Source organism: Oncorhynchus nerka, linkage group LG10, assembly GCF_034236695.1.
Source record: "Oncorhynchus nerka isolate Pitt River linkage group LG10, Oner_Uvic_2.0, whole genome shotgun sequence".
In the NCBI taxonomy this organism is placed as follows: domain Eukaryota; kingdom Metazoa; phylum Chordata; class Actinopteri; order Salmoniformes; family Salmonidae; genus Oncorhynchus; species Oncorhynchus nerka.
The window spans coordinates 75,690,343-75,703,487 of NC_088405.1; the positions used below are offsets into that span (position 1 = coordinate 75,690,343).

The 13,145-nt window shown below is 43.1% G+C and overlaps 1 protein-coding gene across 1 annotated transcript in view; it reads right to left on the reverse strand.

Annotated features, from left to right (window-relative positions):
- LOC115136005 (rho GTPase-activating protein 32-like) overlaps positions 1-13,145 on the reverse strand; it is a 259,254-nt gene that overhangs the window by 63,703 nt on the left and 182,406 nt on the right. The window contains 1 exon segment of the mRNA XM_029671318.2: positions 3,071-3,157. Within this exon segment, the coding sequence (XP_029527178.2) occupies positions 3,071-3,157 (87 nt within the window).

Consider the following 13,145-nt stretch of genomic DNA (forward strand, 5'->3'; position numbering starts at 1 on the left):
CTCATCCCTGACCGCTGGCTACGTCCCTTCCGTCTTCAAGAGAGCGAGAGTTGCACCCTTCTGAAAAAACCTACACTCGATCCCTCCGATGTCAACAACTACAGACCAGTATCCCTTCTTTCTTTTCTCTCCAAAACTCTTGAACGTGCCGTCCTTGGCCAGCTCTCCCGCTATCTCTCTCAGAATGACCTTCTTGATCCATATCAGTCAGGTTTCAAGACTAGTCATTCAACTGAGACTGCTCTTCTCTGTATCACGGAGGCGCTCCGCACTGCTAAAGCTAACTCTCTCTCCTCTGCTCTCATCCTGCTAGACCTATCGGCTGCCTTCGATACTGTGAACCATCAGATCCTCCTCTCCACCCTCTCCGAGTTGGGCATCTCCGGCGCGGCCCACGCTTGGATTGCGTCCTACCTGACAGGTCGCTCCTACCAGGTGGCGTGGCGAGAATCCGTCTCCACACCACGTGCTCTCACCACTGGTGTCCCCCAGGGCTCTGTTCTAGGCCCTCTATTCTCGCTATACACCAAGTCACTTGGCTCTGTCATAACCTCACATGGTCTTTCCTATCATTGCTATGCAGACGACACACAATTAATCTTCTCCTTTCCCCCTTCTGATGACCAGGTGGCGAATCGCATCTCTGCATGTCTGGCAGACATATCAGTGTGGATGACGGATCACCACCTCAAGCTGAACCTCGGCAAGACGGAGCTGCTCTTCCTACCGGGGAAGGACTGCCCGTTCCATGATCTCGCCATCACGGTTGACAACTCCATTGTGTCCTCCTCCCAGAGCGCTAAGAACCTTGGCGTGATCCTGGACAACACCCTGTCGTTCTCAACTAACATCAAGGTGGTGGCCCGTTCCTGTAGGTTCATGCTCTACAACATCCGCAGAGTACGACCCTGCCTCACACAGGAAGTGGCGCAGGTCCTAATCCAGGCACTTGTCATCTCCCGTCTGGATTACTGCAACTCGCTGTTGGCTGGGCTCCCTGCCTGTGCCATTAAACCCCTACAACTCATCCAGAACGCTGCAGCCCGTCTGGTGTTCAACCTTCCCAAGTTCTCTCACGTCACCCCGCTCCTCCGCTCTCTCCACTGGCTTCCAGTTGAAGCTCGCATCCGCTACAAGACCATGGTGCTTGCCTACGGAGCTGTGAGGGGAACGGCACCTCAGTACCTCCAGGCTCTGATCAGGCCCTACACCCAAACAAGGGCACTGCGTTCATCCACCTCTGGCCTGCTCGCCTCCCTACCACTGAGGAAGTACAGTTCCCGCTCAGCCCAGTCAAAACTGTTCGCTGCTCTGGCCCCCCAATGGTGGAACAAACTCCCTCACGACGCCAGGACAGCGGAGTCAATCACCACCTTCCGGAGACACCTGAAACCCCACCTCTTTAAGGAATACCTAGGATAGGATAAAGTAATCCCTCTCACCCCACCCCCCTTAAAAGATTTAGATGCACTACTGTTCCACTGGATGTCATAAGGTGAATGCACCAATTTGTAAGTCGCTCTGGATAAGAGCGTCTGCTAAATGACTTAAATGTAAAATGTAGGGAATATGTTTCCATTTGGTACATGCCCTCGGTCAGCACCGGGCACACATGACTTGCCTCGCTAGGTCTCTGATGAGAGGGTAGCATAACTACCAAGTTGAGGAAAAGATTTGGAGGCACGGATGGTATGCCAGATATCTTCTCCAAGTTGTGTGTTTTGTTGCTACTCAACACCTCATGAGCATCATGGATGAGGCCAATTGGTGTGATTTCAGTGTCGCTCTCCTTTCCCACGAGACCCTTCTATTTAGTTGTTTGGTTGTTTCAGCTTCACTGTTCCCACAATTTTAAATCATGACCAAATGGGTTTTCAGAAATGACTGAAAATGAGCCAATCACCTACTAGCTAACACATTGAACATTCATTTGGTGTGTGACAAGATTCCAAAGACAGAGGCTTTCCATGTGACTGTGTGTATTTGTGAGAGTGTGCATGCAAGTGAGAGTGCGTGTGTATGCAAATGTGAGATAGAGTATGTGTGTGTGTACCAAAAGTTTGGACACACCTAGACATTCAAGGGTTTTTCTTTATTTGTATTATTTTCTACATTGTAGAATAATAGTGAAGACATCAAAACTATGAAATAGCACATATGAAATCATGTAGTAACCAAAAAAGTGTTAAATCAAAAGTAGCAACCCTTGCCTTAATGACAGCTTTGCACACTCTGGCATTCTTCTCAACCAGCTTCACTTGGAATGCTTTTCCAACAGTCTTGAAGGAGTTCCCACATATGCTGAGCACTTGTTTGTGGCAATTCCTTCACTCAGCAGTCCAACTCATCCCAAACAATCTCAATTGGATTGAGGTCTGGTGAATGTGGAGCCCAGGTCATCTGATGCAGCACTCCACCAGTCTCCTTCTTGGTCAAATAGCCCTTACACAGCCTGGAGGTGTGTTGGGTCATTGTCTTGTTGAAAAACAAATGATGGTAGTCATGCTGGTTAAGCGTGCCTTGAATTCTAAATAAATCCCTGACAGTGTCACCAGCAAAGCACCCCCACACCTGCTCCTCCATGCTTCAGTGGGAACCACACATGGTGAGATCATCTGTTCACCTACTCTGCATCTCAGAAAGACACGACTGTTGGAACCAAAGATCTCAAATTTGGACTCATCAGACCAAAGGACAGACTTCCACCGGTCTAATGTCCATTGCTCGTGTTTCATGGCACAAGCAAGTATCTTCTTATTATTGGTGCCCTTAAGTCGTGGTTTCTTTGCAGCAATTCGACCAGGAAGGCCTGATTCACACAGTGTCCTCTGAACAGTGTAAAATATATGTTCATTTGTTTAACACTTTTTTGGTTACTACGTGATTCCATATATGTTATTTCATAGTTTTGATGTCTTCAGTATTATTCTACAATGTAGAAAATAGTACAAATAAAAACAAATAAAAATGAGTAGGTGTGTCCAAACTTTTGACTGGTACTCTATATGAGAAAGCACTGATTGAGGACACCGCAGCATAGCACAGCACCCAGATGATTACTCGGTCATACCTGGCAGTAGATCTGGACCAAATACTGCAGCTCCTTGGACTCAAAGCCATTCCGTGTCACTTCACTCTGTTCATCCGCGAGGGACAACTGGAATACAGAGAGAAAGGGAAAGAGGGAATGAGAAATTATGAGACGAATATGGTAGCTCTTGGTGTTTTGGTTCAAATGGCAGAAGGGCGTAGATGTGGACAAATTACAGAAAATTCTGTTTAAATAATCCTTTAACCTTTCTCTAACCCCCCTTCTTTCAAGCTAGAACACCATCCCTCACAGCCCCTGACAATTAAACACAGCCCAGTGCTCCTATTCACAAAGCTTCTGAAAGTAGGAGTCCATTTTAGATCATAATGAATATGATTATACGAACAGGTGGAAACATATCCTAGATCAGCACTCCTACGCTTTGTAAATACGAGCCCTGTACATTTTAACCCCAATCCTTTTTTTCCCTTCTCGCTTCTCTCGACTTCTCCTGCTGTAGGACACAGAGAAGATGAACGTAATACCTGAAAAAGGTTGTTGTGGATGACAACAGAAAAGCTTAGAGTCCCAAGCCAGCCGTCCGCAACTGACATACATGAAGTGCCACAAATGCACTGGCTGGATAGGCTACTTGGACCTATTTATTCCAAATTATTGACTGAAATTAACCTATCAACATAGTGATTACATATACAGTGTGCATAACTTCTTATTACAGGTGCATACTAGACAATGCACCCTGCACCATTAACAAGCTGTCATGAAGTTAGTGGGTTGAACAGTGCTAGCTAACATTAGTTGCTACTTTCTAGCTACAAGATCATAACGTTTAACAGGTTGCAGATATCTAATATCACTCCTTTTTGAGTAGAAGGGTTAAAACGTTTTGAAAATGTTTGTGATGATTTATGCACCCTATTCATGAAGTTAGTGGCAAATGATGTCTGAACTGCAGAGGTATGTGCTAGCGCACACTGTAGCAAAACGTTTTGCAGCCGAAAACAAGCATTTCTTATTGGACAAGTTCAGATAGTCCCTCCCCATTTTGGTCCGTTCGCTTCTGTTTGGTTCCTAGTGAATACGACCCTGATCTGGCTGTGAGCACATTGTCAAGACCGGACGGCAGACTCAAGTAAGATGAAGGGCGGAGGGGTGTGTCTCTTTAACAACAGCTGGTGTACGACCTCAAATGTTAAGGAAGTCTTGAGTTTTTGCTTGCCCAAGTTAGAATACCTCATATGCTGCATGTCATACTATTTGCCAAGATAGTTATCTATTTACCACCACAAACCGATGCTGGCACTAAGACCCTACTCAATGAGCTGTATAAGTCCATGAGCAAACAAGAAAATGCACATTCAGAGGTAGTGTTTCTCACGCATGGTGATTTTAATGCAGGGAAACTGAAATCTGTTTTACCAGAATGTTACCTGTGCAACTAGGAGTGACAAAACTCTAGATCACCTTTTCTCCACACACAGAAACGCATACAAGGCTCTCCCTCATCCTCCCTTTGGCAAATCTGACCAAAACTCTATCCTCCTGCTTCCAAGCTCAATATGAAAGTGGTAGGATGAAGCGGATACTAAGCTACAAGACTATTTCTCTCGCACAGACTGGAATATGTTCCGGGATTCATCGGATAACATCGAGTTTACCACATCATTCACCGGCTTCAATAAGTGCATCAACGACGTTGTCCCCACAGTGAATGTATGTATATAGATTACAGGCTACATCCGCATTAAGCTAAAGGATAGAGCTTCCGCTTTCAAGGAGTGGGACACCAATTTGGACGCTTATAAGAAATCCCGCTACAACCTCTGACGAGCCATCAAACAGGCAAAGCGTCAACACAGGACTGAGAATCCTACTATGCAGGCTCTGATGCTCGACAGATGTGGCAGGGCTTGCAAACTATCACGGATTACAAAGGGAAACCTGGCTGTGAGATGCCGTGCGACACAAACCTACCAGACGACCTAAATGCCTTCTATGCTCGCAACACTGAAACATCCATGAGAGCATTAGCTGTTCCGGATGACTAAGCCCGATATGAGTAAGTCCTTTAAACAGATTAACATTCGCAAGGCTGCGGGGCCAGCCGGAATACCAGTATATAGAGCAGCCAGCCAAATAGAAAAAGTAGCCAGCCAGGTGCATCTGAGCTCCAAAGGAGCTCTATTTTGATGGCCACCGGTACATTCAAATGTATTTTTTATATTTAACCTTTATTTAATGCCTTGATTCCATTTGAAATACACAGCAAAATTATTGAATACTTTATCAAGTTTACCTCCCAGATTAGAAAACATTTGTGACTTGACTTTAACATTAATCTGAAGACTGTTATTTATCTAATCAACTATGTTTAATTGTTACCCAATTAAATTAATCATGTAACAATTAACTCATTAGGATGTGGGGCACCAAGGGAGCGGTTCTTTAAAAAGAGTTAACATCTCCCGAATTAAACTCTAAAAAGGTCTTTACCTATCACACCTATAGAGAGTCAACTTATTAATCATAACCTCGTATCATATCATCATTCTGAACAGTCGTAACCTCCTTGCATCTACAAAAACCCGAGCCTTACTTGTGATTCAGTACTATACAAATTGGTTTAATCAGTTATTTACTAGTTAATTAAATGTTAACACAGGATAAACATTCACACTTAATATGTTAAAAACAGATCGCTAGCGGAATGGCAAAACATAGCTGCTTGAGGGGGGCAGAGAGGGACAGAGACATAATACTTCGGTACATTTAGAAACTACTCTCACTTACAGTAATCATATACTTTGCACACGAACCGCCACTCTGTGGCACACAAACCGCCACTCAAGTCTCATACTGTTGTCAGGTATTTGGTGACTTGTCGTGTAGTCCTGAACAGAACAGAGTTTATTTTCCTCCCATTCCCTCCTGAAGATGCTTATTCGAAGATAGGCTAGCCAGCCAGGTTGATGGTACCTAGTAGAGTGATGATTGTAGCGTAATACGATGGTTTGAGCAGAGTAGTAGAATGGTCCCACCTAAATTCGCTTTCTAAGATACTTTACTTAGGACAGCTAATCAGCCGTACCAGTGATTGTCCAGGAGGTGAGTTTAACGTCTCTGCCTCATGTTGAGATTCAGAGTTCAAACCACTTTAAGCATGCAGCTGCAGCTTCATGTTTTTCTGGTCTGATATGTTAATTCTTAACCCATCAATTTATACAGTTTCATCGAAAGGGCGGTTCCGTTAGGCTGACACGGTCTGACCTCACTCAGGGGCGTGACTTATCACTCTGCAAATTTTATGTAAAACAATTATCTCTTATGGCTCCTAAAATCCCATCCTTCATCCCCCATCATTTTTCATATTACATGCACAATGCATAGGATGGACACTTCACACATGTAGTGGGGGATCCTTTCCACATTACAGTATTTCCTTTATAACATTTTTAATGGCATCACAAAATAAACAAAATTACATTCGTTCTATAGTTCGCCTCTGACCAATCCCAACGTTCTATGTTATATATTATAATATTATTATATTGTTCCAGTATTCGCTTTTGAACATGTTAGTGTTTCGGTGGGAAAAGTCTCTTGAAACAAAGGACATTCCTCTGGTGAACATTGGCGAGGGAGGCTTGAATCTTTTCCTCTTGATTTACGACAGGATGCGAGGTGTTAACCCTCACAAGTTCAACCCTCCCCCCTTTGCAGGTGAGATGGGGTCTGGTTGAAGTTATTCATTGCAAATCTGATCTGACCTATTTGGATCCTCACAGGACAGTCATGACATATTGTTGTGATATTCAAATAAAATCATGTTATTTGTCACATGCTTCGTAAACAATAGGTGTAGACTAAGTGAAATACTTACGGCCCCTCCCAACAATGCAGAGAAAAAAAATAAAAAATAACGAGGACAACACAATGTACTCCCTGTTCACTCATGACTGCATGGCCAAGCACGACTCCAACAGCATCATTAAGTTTGCTGATAACTTGACTATATACACAGGGCACCAGCGCAGAGTCTATGTGCAGGGGCACGAGGCAACTGAGGCAGACATGCACATACAGGCAGGGGAAAAGTTCCAACAGGGTAGACAATAAGTAGTAGCAGCAGCATATGTGATGAGTCAAAATAATTAGTGCAAAATGGTATTGTATAAAAAGGCAATTTAAATAACTGAAAATGTATGAATTCAGTGTACTGTTGTTTTGGATATTGTCTAGGTCTAGGCCTATATGACTATGACTATTTTCTAAGTAAGAGAACAAACCAATTTAAACACTGTAAATAAGACTTTAATCTCAAGATAGTTTACATTTTAACCCGTCGTCTCTTGAGATTAAAGTCTTACTTACATTCTAACTGCAAGATATTAAATGCCACAATGTTTGTTCTTCAAATGATGTATTTTATAAAAAATGAAGAAAAAAATGACGTAAATAGCCCACATTATCTTGAAAAATAAATTAAAGGTTTTGTTTTTCCAGGTTTCCGTTTGCCCCAGTTCTTTAAAGTTCTCTCTCAAAATCACACTTTTTAAATATAAACATTACATTGGATGTTCTAAGCCCACAACAATGCCTAAACCACGAGACCCTTTTTAAGGTTTGTGAAAAATCTGAGAAATTTAGATTTTTGGGTGTAGTTACCCTAGCTGTTGTTTAGCGGTGGTTTTGCAGCGAAACTAGTTTGTAAAACAAATACCCACTTGATTGATGCAAATAATCACGATATCATTCTGCCAGGTAAATATAGGTTACTTTGTAGTTAACATTGAATTGAGAAGTTTTTTTTGGAAAGTCTTTCAATCTACCAGAAGACCGTTTTCATTAGCATCATCGCTAACGGCTACACAAAGTGGTAGACATGCGCACCGCACACACACAGACAGGGGCATTCTCGTTGCCTTTTCAGAAAGTTGCAGGAAATACGATTCACTGATGCATTCTGTTCAATACATTTAGTATATTGATCAATTCCGTGAGGGCCCTAATTATCATATTTGGACCAGAATGAGGCTCTCCGCTACCTATTGTTACTGCAATGATGCTCCACCATCTTCACCGAATGTTCTCATAATTTATTTGCAGATAACCGCAAAAAAAGCAGTGACATACCAGTAGCCTATGCAAATTAGGAAGCCAAATGAACGGCTCTCTCACAGATTCAGTAGGCTACACTGACTGACGAGAGTTACTCACTTTAGCGTCACTGTTTGGCAAGCCCCGACATCTTAGGAAAGGAAACCTAGGAAATCCTTTGGTTTACTTGTCCCGATGCGACACCATGCCATATCATTTATTAATGGCAAAGGGATATAGGATATGAACTTTATTCAGTCAGTTCAACACCATTTATAAACTAGTCAACACTTGCTGTTAAGTTATCAACATGCAGTAAATAGCCTTCTATGCGCCACGATTCCGTGTGGCTGGCTATGTGAAACACGGAAAATAAAAGTGTCAGAAAACAAAAATTAGGTTGTGGATTTCGACTCATCATTACCACTTACATTACATGGGATGTGCAAATTCCCTCCGTGTAAAGAAATTCTACTGCATATCATATTTGGACCAGAATGAGGCTCTCCGCTACCTATTGTTACTGCAATGATGCTCCACCATCTTCACCGAATGTTCTCATAATTTATTTGCAGATAACCGCAAAAAAAGCAGTGACATACCAGTAGCCTATGCAAATTAGGAAGCCAAATGAACGGCTCTCTCACAGATTCAGTAGGCTACACTGACTGACGAGAGTCACTCACTTTAGCGTCACTGTTTGGCAAGCCCCGACATCTTAGGAAAGGAAACCTAGGAAATCCTTTGGTTTACTTGTCCCGATGCGATACCATGCCATATCATTTATTAATGGCAAAGGGATATAGGATATGAACTTTATTCAGTCAGTTCAACACCATTTATAAACTAGTCAACACTTGCTGTTAAGTTATCAACATGCAGTAAATAGCCTTCTATGCGCCACGATTCCGTGTGGCTGGCTATGTGAAACACGGAAAATAAAAGTGTCAGAAAACAAAAATTAGGTTGTGGATTTCGACTCATCATTACCACTTACATTACATGGGATGTGCAAATTCCCTCCATGTAAAGAAATTCTACTGCAACCAGAGATCTGTATATAATGATGAGATGCTTTTCACCGCCCTAACAATGGGAGTCGTCTTAAAGGCAGAAAGCAGGTGACAAGCTTAGGTCCAAATAAGCCCACAAAAAAGCACTGGGTTAATTTTGTACAGAGTGAAACCTCTCACTTGGCCTCTTCTCTGCTGCATTTCCCTGTCATCGCTCACTTCGTGACTGACAGGCGCCTATCCTCTCAATAGATCCCTAGAAGGTGCATATAGTTCATTCTAGAGGGAGAGGGCTCGACGGACTATCAAATTGAAACTTAAATGAAAGGTAGACTATTTAATATGAAGTGGAAAACGTAGCCAGCTGAAAATGAGCCCATAACCGGCCGATTAGCCAGCGCTAATGGAAAACACTGGTAATACCAACTCGTTTCATGCAGACCACCATTGTCCCCGTATCCCAAGAACACAAGGTAACCTGCCTAAATTACTATCGCCCAATAGCACTCACATCTACAGCCATGAAATGCTTCGAAAAGCCGGTCATGCTCACATCAACACCATCATTCCAGACACCATGGACCCACTCCAATTCGCATAGCGCCCAAACAGATGAATCAATCTTGATTGTACTCCACACTGCCCTTACCCACCTGGACAAAAGGAAAACCTACAGTTGAAGTCGGAAGTTTACAAACACTTAGGTTGGAGTCTTTAAAACTCGTTTTTCAACCACTTTCAACCAAATTTCTTGTTAACAAACTATAGTTTTGGCAAGTTGGTTAGGACATCTACTTTGTGCATGACAAGTAATTTTTTGTTGTTTACTGACAGATTATTTAACTTATAATTCACTGTATCACAATTCCAGTGGGTCAGAAGTTTACATACACTAAGTTGACCGTGCCTTTAAACAACTTGGAAAATTCCAAAAAATGATAGCTTTAGAAGCTTCTTATAGGCTAATTTACATCATTTGAGTCAATTGGAGGTGTACCTGTGGATGTATTTCAAGGTCTTTCAAGGTCTCAGTGCCTCTTTGCTTGACATCATGGGAAAATCAAAAGAAATCAGCCAAGACCTCAGAAAAAAATGTGTAGACCTCCACAAGTCTGGTTCATCCTTGGGAGCAATTTCGAAATGCCTGAAGGTGCCATGTTCATCTGTACAAACAATAGCACGCAAGTATAAACACCATGGGACCCCGCAGCCATCATACCACTCAGGAAGGAGACGCGTTCTGTCTCCTAGAGATGAGCGTACTTTGATGCGAAAAGTGCAAAACAATCCCAGAACAGCAAAGGACCTTGTGAAGATGCTGGATGAAACAGGTACAAAAGTATCTATATCTACGGTAAAACGAGTCCGATATCGACATAACCCATAAAAAAGTCAGACTACGGTTTGCAACTGCATATGGGGACAAAGATCGTACTTTTTGGAGAAGTGTCCTCTGGTCTGATGAAACAAAAAATAGAACTGTATGGCCATAATGACCATCGTTATGTTTTGAGGGAAAAGGAGGAGGCTTGCAAGCCGAAGAGCACCATCCCAACATAAAGCACGGGGGTGGCAGCATCATGTTGTGGGGGTGGTCTGGTTCACTTCACAAAATAGATGGCTTCATGAGGGAGGAAAATTATGGGGATATATTGAAGCAACATCTCAAGACATCAGTCAGGAAGTTAAAGCTTGGTCGCAAATGGGTCTTCCAAATGGACAATGACCCCAAGCATACTTACAAAGTTGTGGCAAAATGGCTTAAGGACAATAAAGTCAAGGTATTGGAGTGGCCATCACAAAGCCCTGACCTCAATCTTATAGAAAATTTGTGGGCAGAACTGGTAAAGCGTGTGCGAGCAAGGAGACCTACAAACCTGACTCAGGTACACTAGCTCTGTCAGGAGGAATGGGCCAAAATTCACCCAACTTATTGTGGGAAGCTTGTGGAAGGCTACCCAAAACGTTTGACCCAAGTTAAACAATTTAAAGGTAATGCTATCAAATACTAACTTCTGACCCACGAGGAATGTGATGAAAGAAATAAAGGCTGAAATAAATCACTCTCTAGTATTATCCTGACATTTTACATTCTTAAAATAAAGTGGTGATCCTAACTGACCTAAGACAGGGAATTTATACTAGGATTAAATGTCAGGAATTGTGAAAAACTGAGTTTAAATGTATTTGGCAAAGGTGTATGTAACCTTCCGACTTGAACTGTATGTAAGAATGCTGTTCATTGACCACAGCTCAGCATTCAACACAACAGTCCCCTCCAAGCTAATCACCAATCTGCGGACCATTGGCCTAAACACTTCCCTCTGGAACTGGACTACCTGATGGGCTGCCCCCAGGCAGTGAGGGTAGGCAACAACACAGCCGCCACACTTACCATCAATACGGGGGACCCACAGGGGTGTGTGATTAGTCCCCTCCTGTTCACCCACAACTGCGTGGCTGCGCACAACTCCAACACCATCAAGTTTGCCGATGACACGACAGTGGTAGGACTGATCACTGATGACGATGAGGCAGCCTATAGGGAGGAGATCAGAGACGTGGCAGTGTGGTGCCAGGACAACAACCTCTCCCTCATCGTAAGCAAGACTAAGCAGTTGATCATGGACTACAGGAAACGGAGGGGCGAGCACGCCCCCGTCCACATCGATGGGGCTGTAGTGTAGCGGGTCGAGAGCTTCAAGTTTCTCTGTGTCCATATCGCTAAGAAATTTAACATGGTCCACACACACACACATAAAATTGTGAAGAGGGCATGACATTAGCTCTTCCCCGTCAGGAGGCTGAAAATATTTGGCCCTCAAAAGTTCTACAGCTGCACTATTGAGAGCATCTTGATTGTCTGCGTCACCGCTTGGTACAACAACTGTAAGGCATCCGACCGCAAGGCACTACAGCGGGTGGTGAGTACGGCTTAGTACATCACTGGGGCCGAGTTCCCTGCCATCCAGGACCTCTATACCAGACGGTCTCAACGGAAAGCCCAAAAAATTGTCAAAGACTCCAACCACCCACACCATAGGCTGTTTTCTCTGCTATCGCACAGCAAGCAGTACCAGTGCCTCAAGTCTGGAACCAACAGGATCCTGAAAAGCTTCTATCCCCAAGCCATAAGACTGCTAAATAGCTAATCAAATAACTCCCCAGACTACCTGCATTGACCCTTTTTTGCACTAATGCTCTTGCACTGAATCTATGCATAGACACTGGACTCTACCCACACACTCACACATACTTACACAGACACTCCTGTCATGACGTTGGCCTCTTTGAGTATAGGAACCCCATCCCCCTCTCCCTGCCTCCCCCTTTCCTCCTTCAACTAGGCTGCTGTGGTCAGAGGTCGTAAATTCCTGAGAAGACCTCATGGACACACAGTTATAGAGAGTAGTTTTTCATGGAGACAAAGGAAATCCTTCCACCTTACAGAACTTGAGGTACGAACAAATTTCATGTTCCGGAGAAAGTGTAAAAGATCGGTGAAGAATCCAGCTACGAACTGGTCCGTTTGTCACAACTTGGGAAGCTCATGGGAGACGGTGTGGCCACATTACCATAACGCTGTTTGTATAATAGCCCCAGATATGAGGTTTACATCTAATTGTTGTATAAGATGAATGAGTGAGTATGATACTGTTTATACAATTTCACAATGTGATTTTGGACAGTTTAATGAAGGAAAACTCAAAAAGGAATAAATCATTAATCAGAAGACTATTGATCAGATATGAAAATACCTGAAGGGTTATATTGGGAAATTATAACTTTGTAATCTGAATACTTTCCTTGGTGTCCCGACTTCATAGTTAATTACAGTTACATGATTATTCAGTTTAATCGCGTAATACTAATTACTGGAATCTTTGATAAAAACTAAGTCTTCAATTTAATGATAGTAAAGACACGACACTCCAAAACACTTACACGCACAGACACTACATACGGCCACACACACACATAAC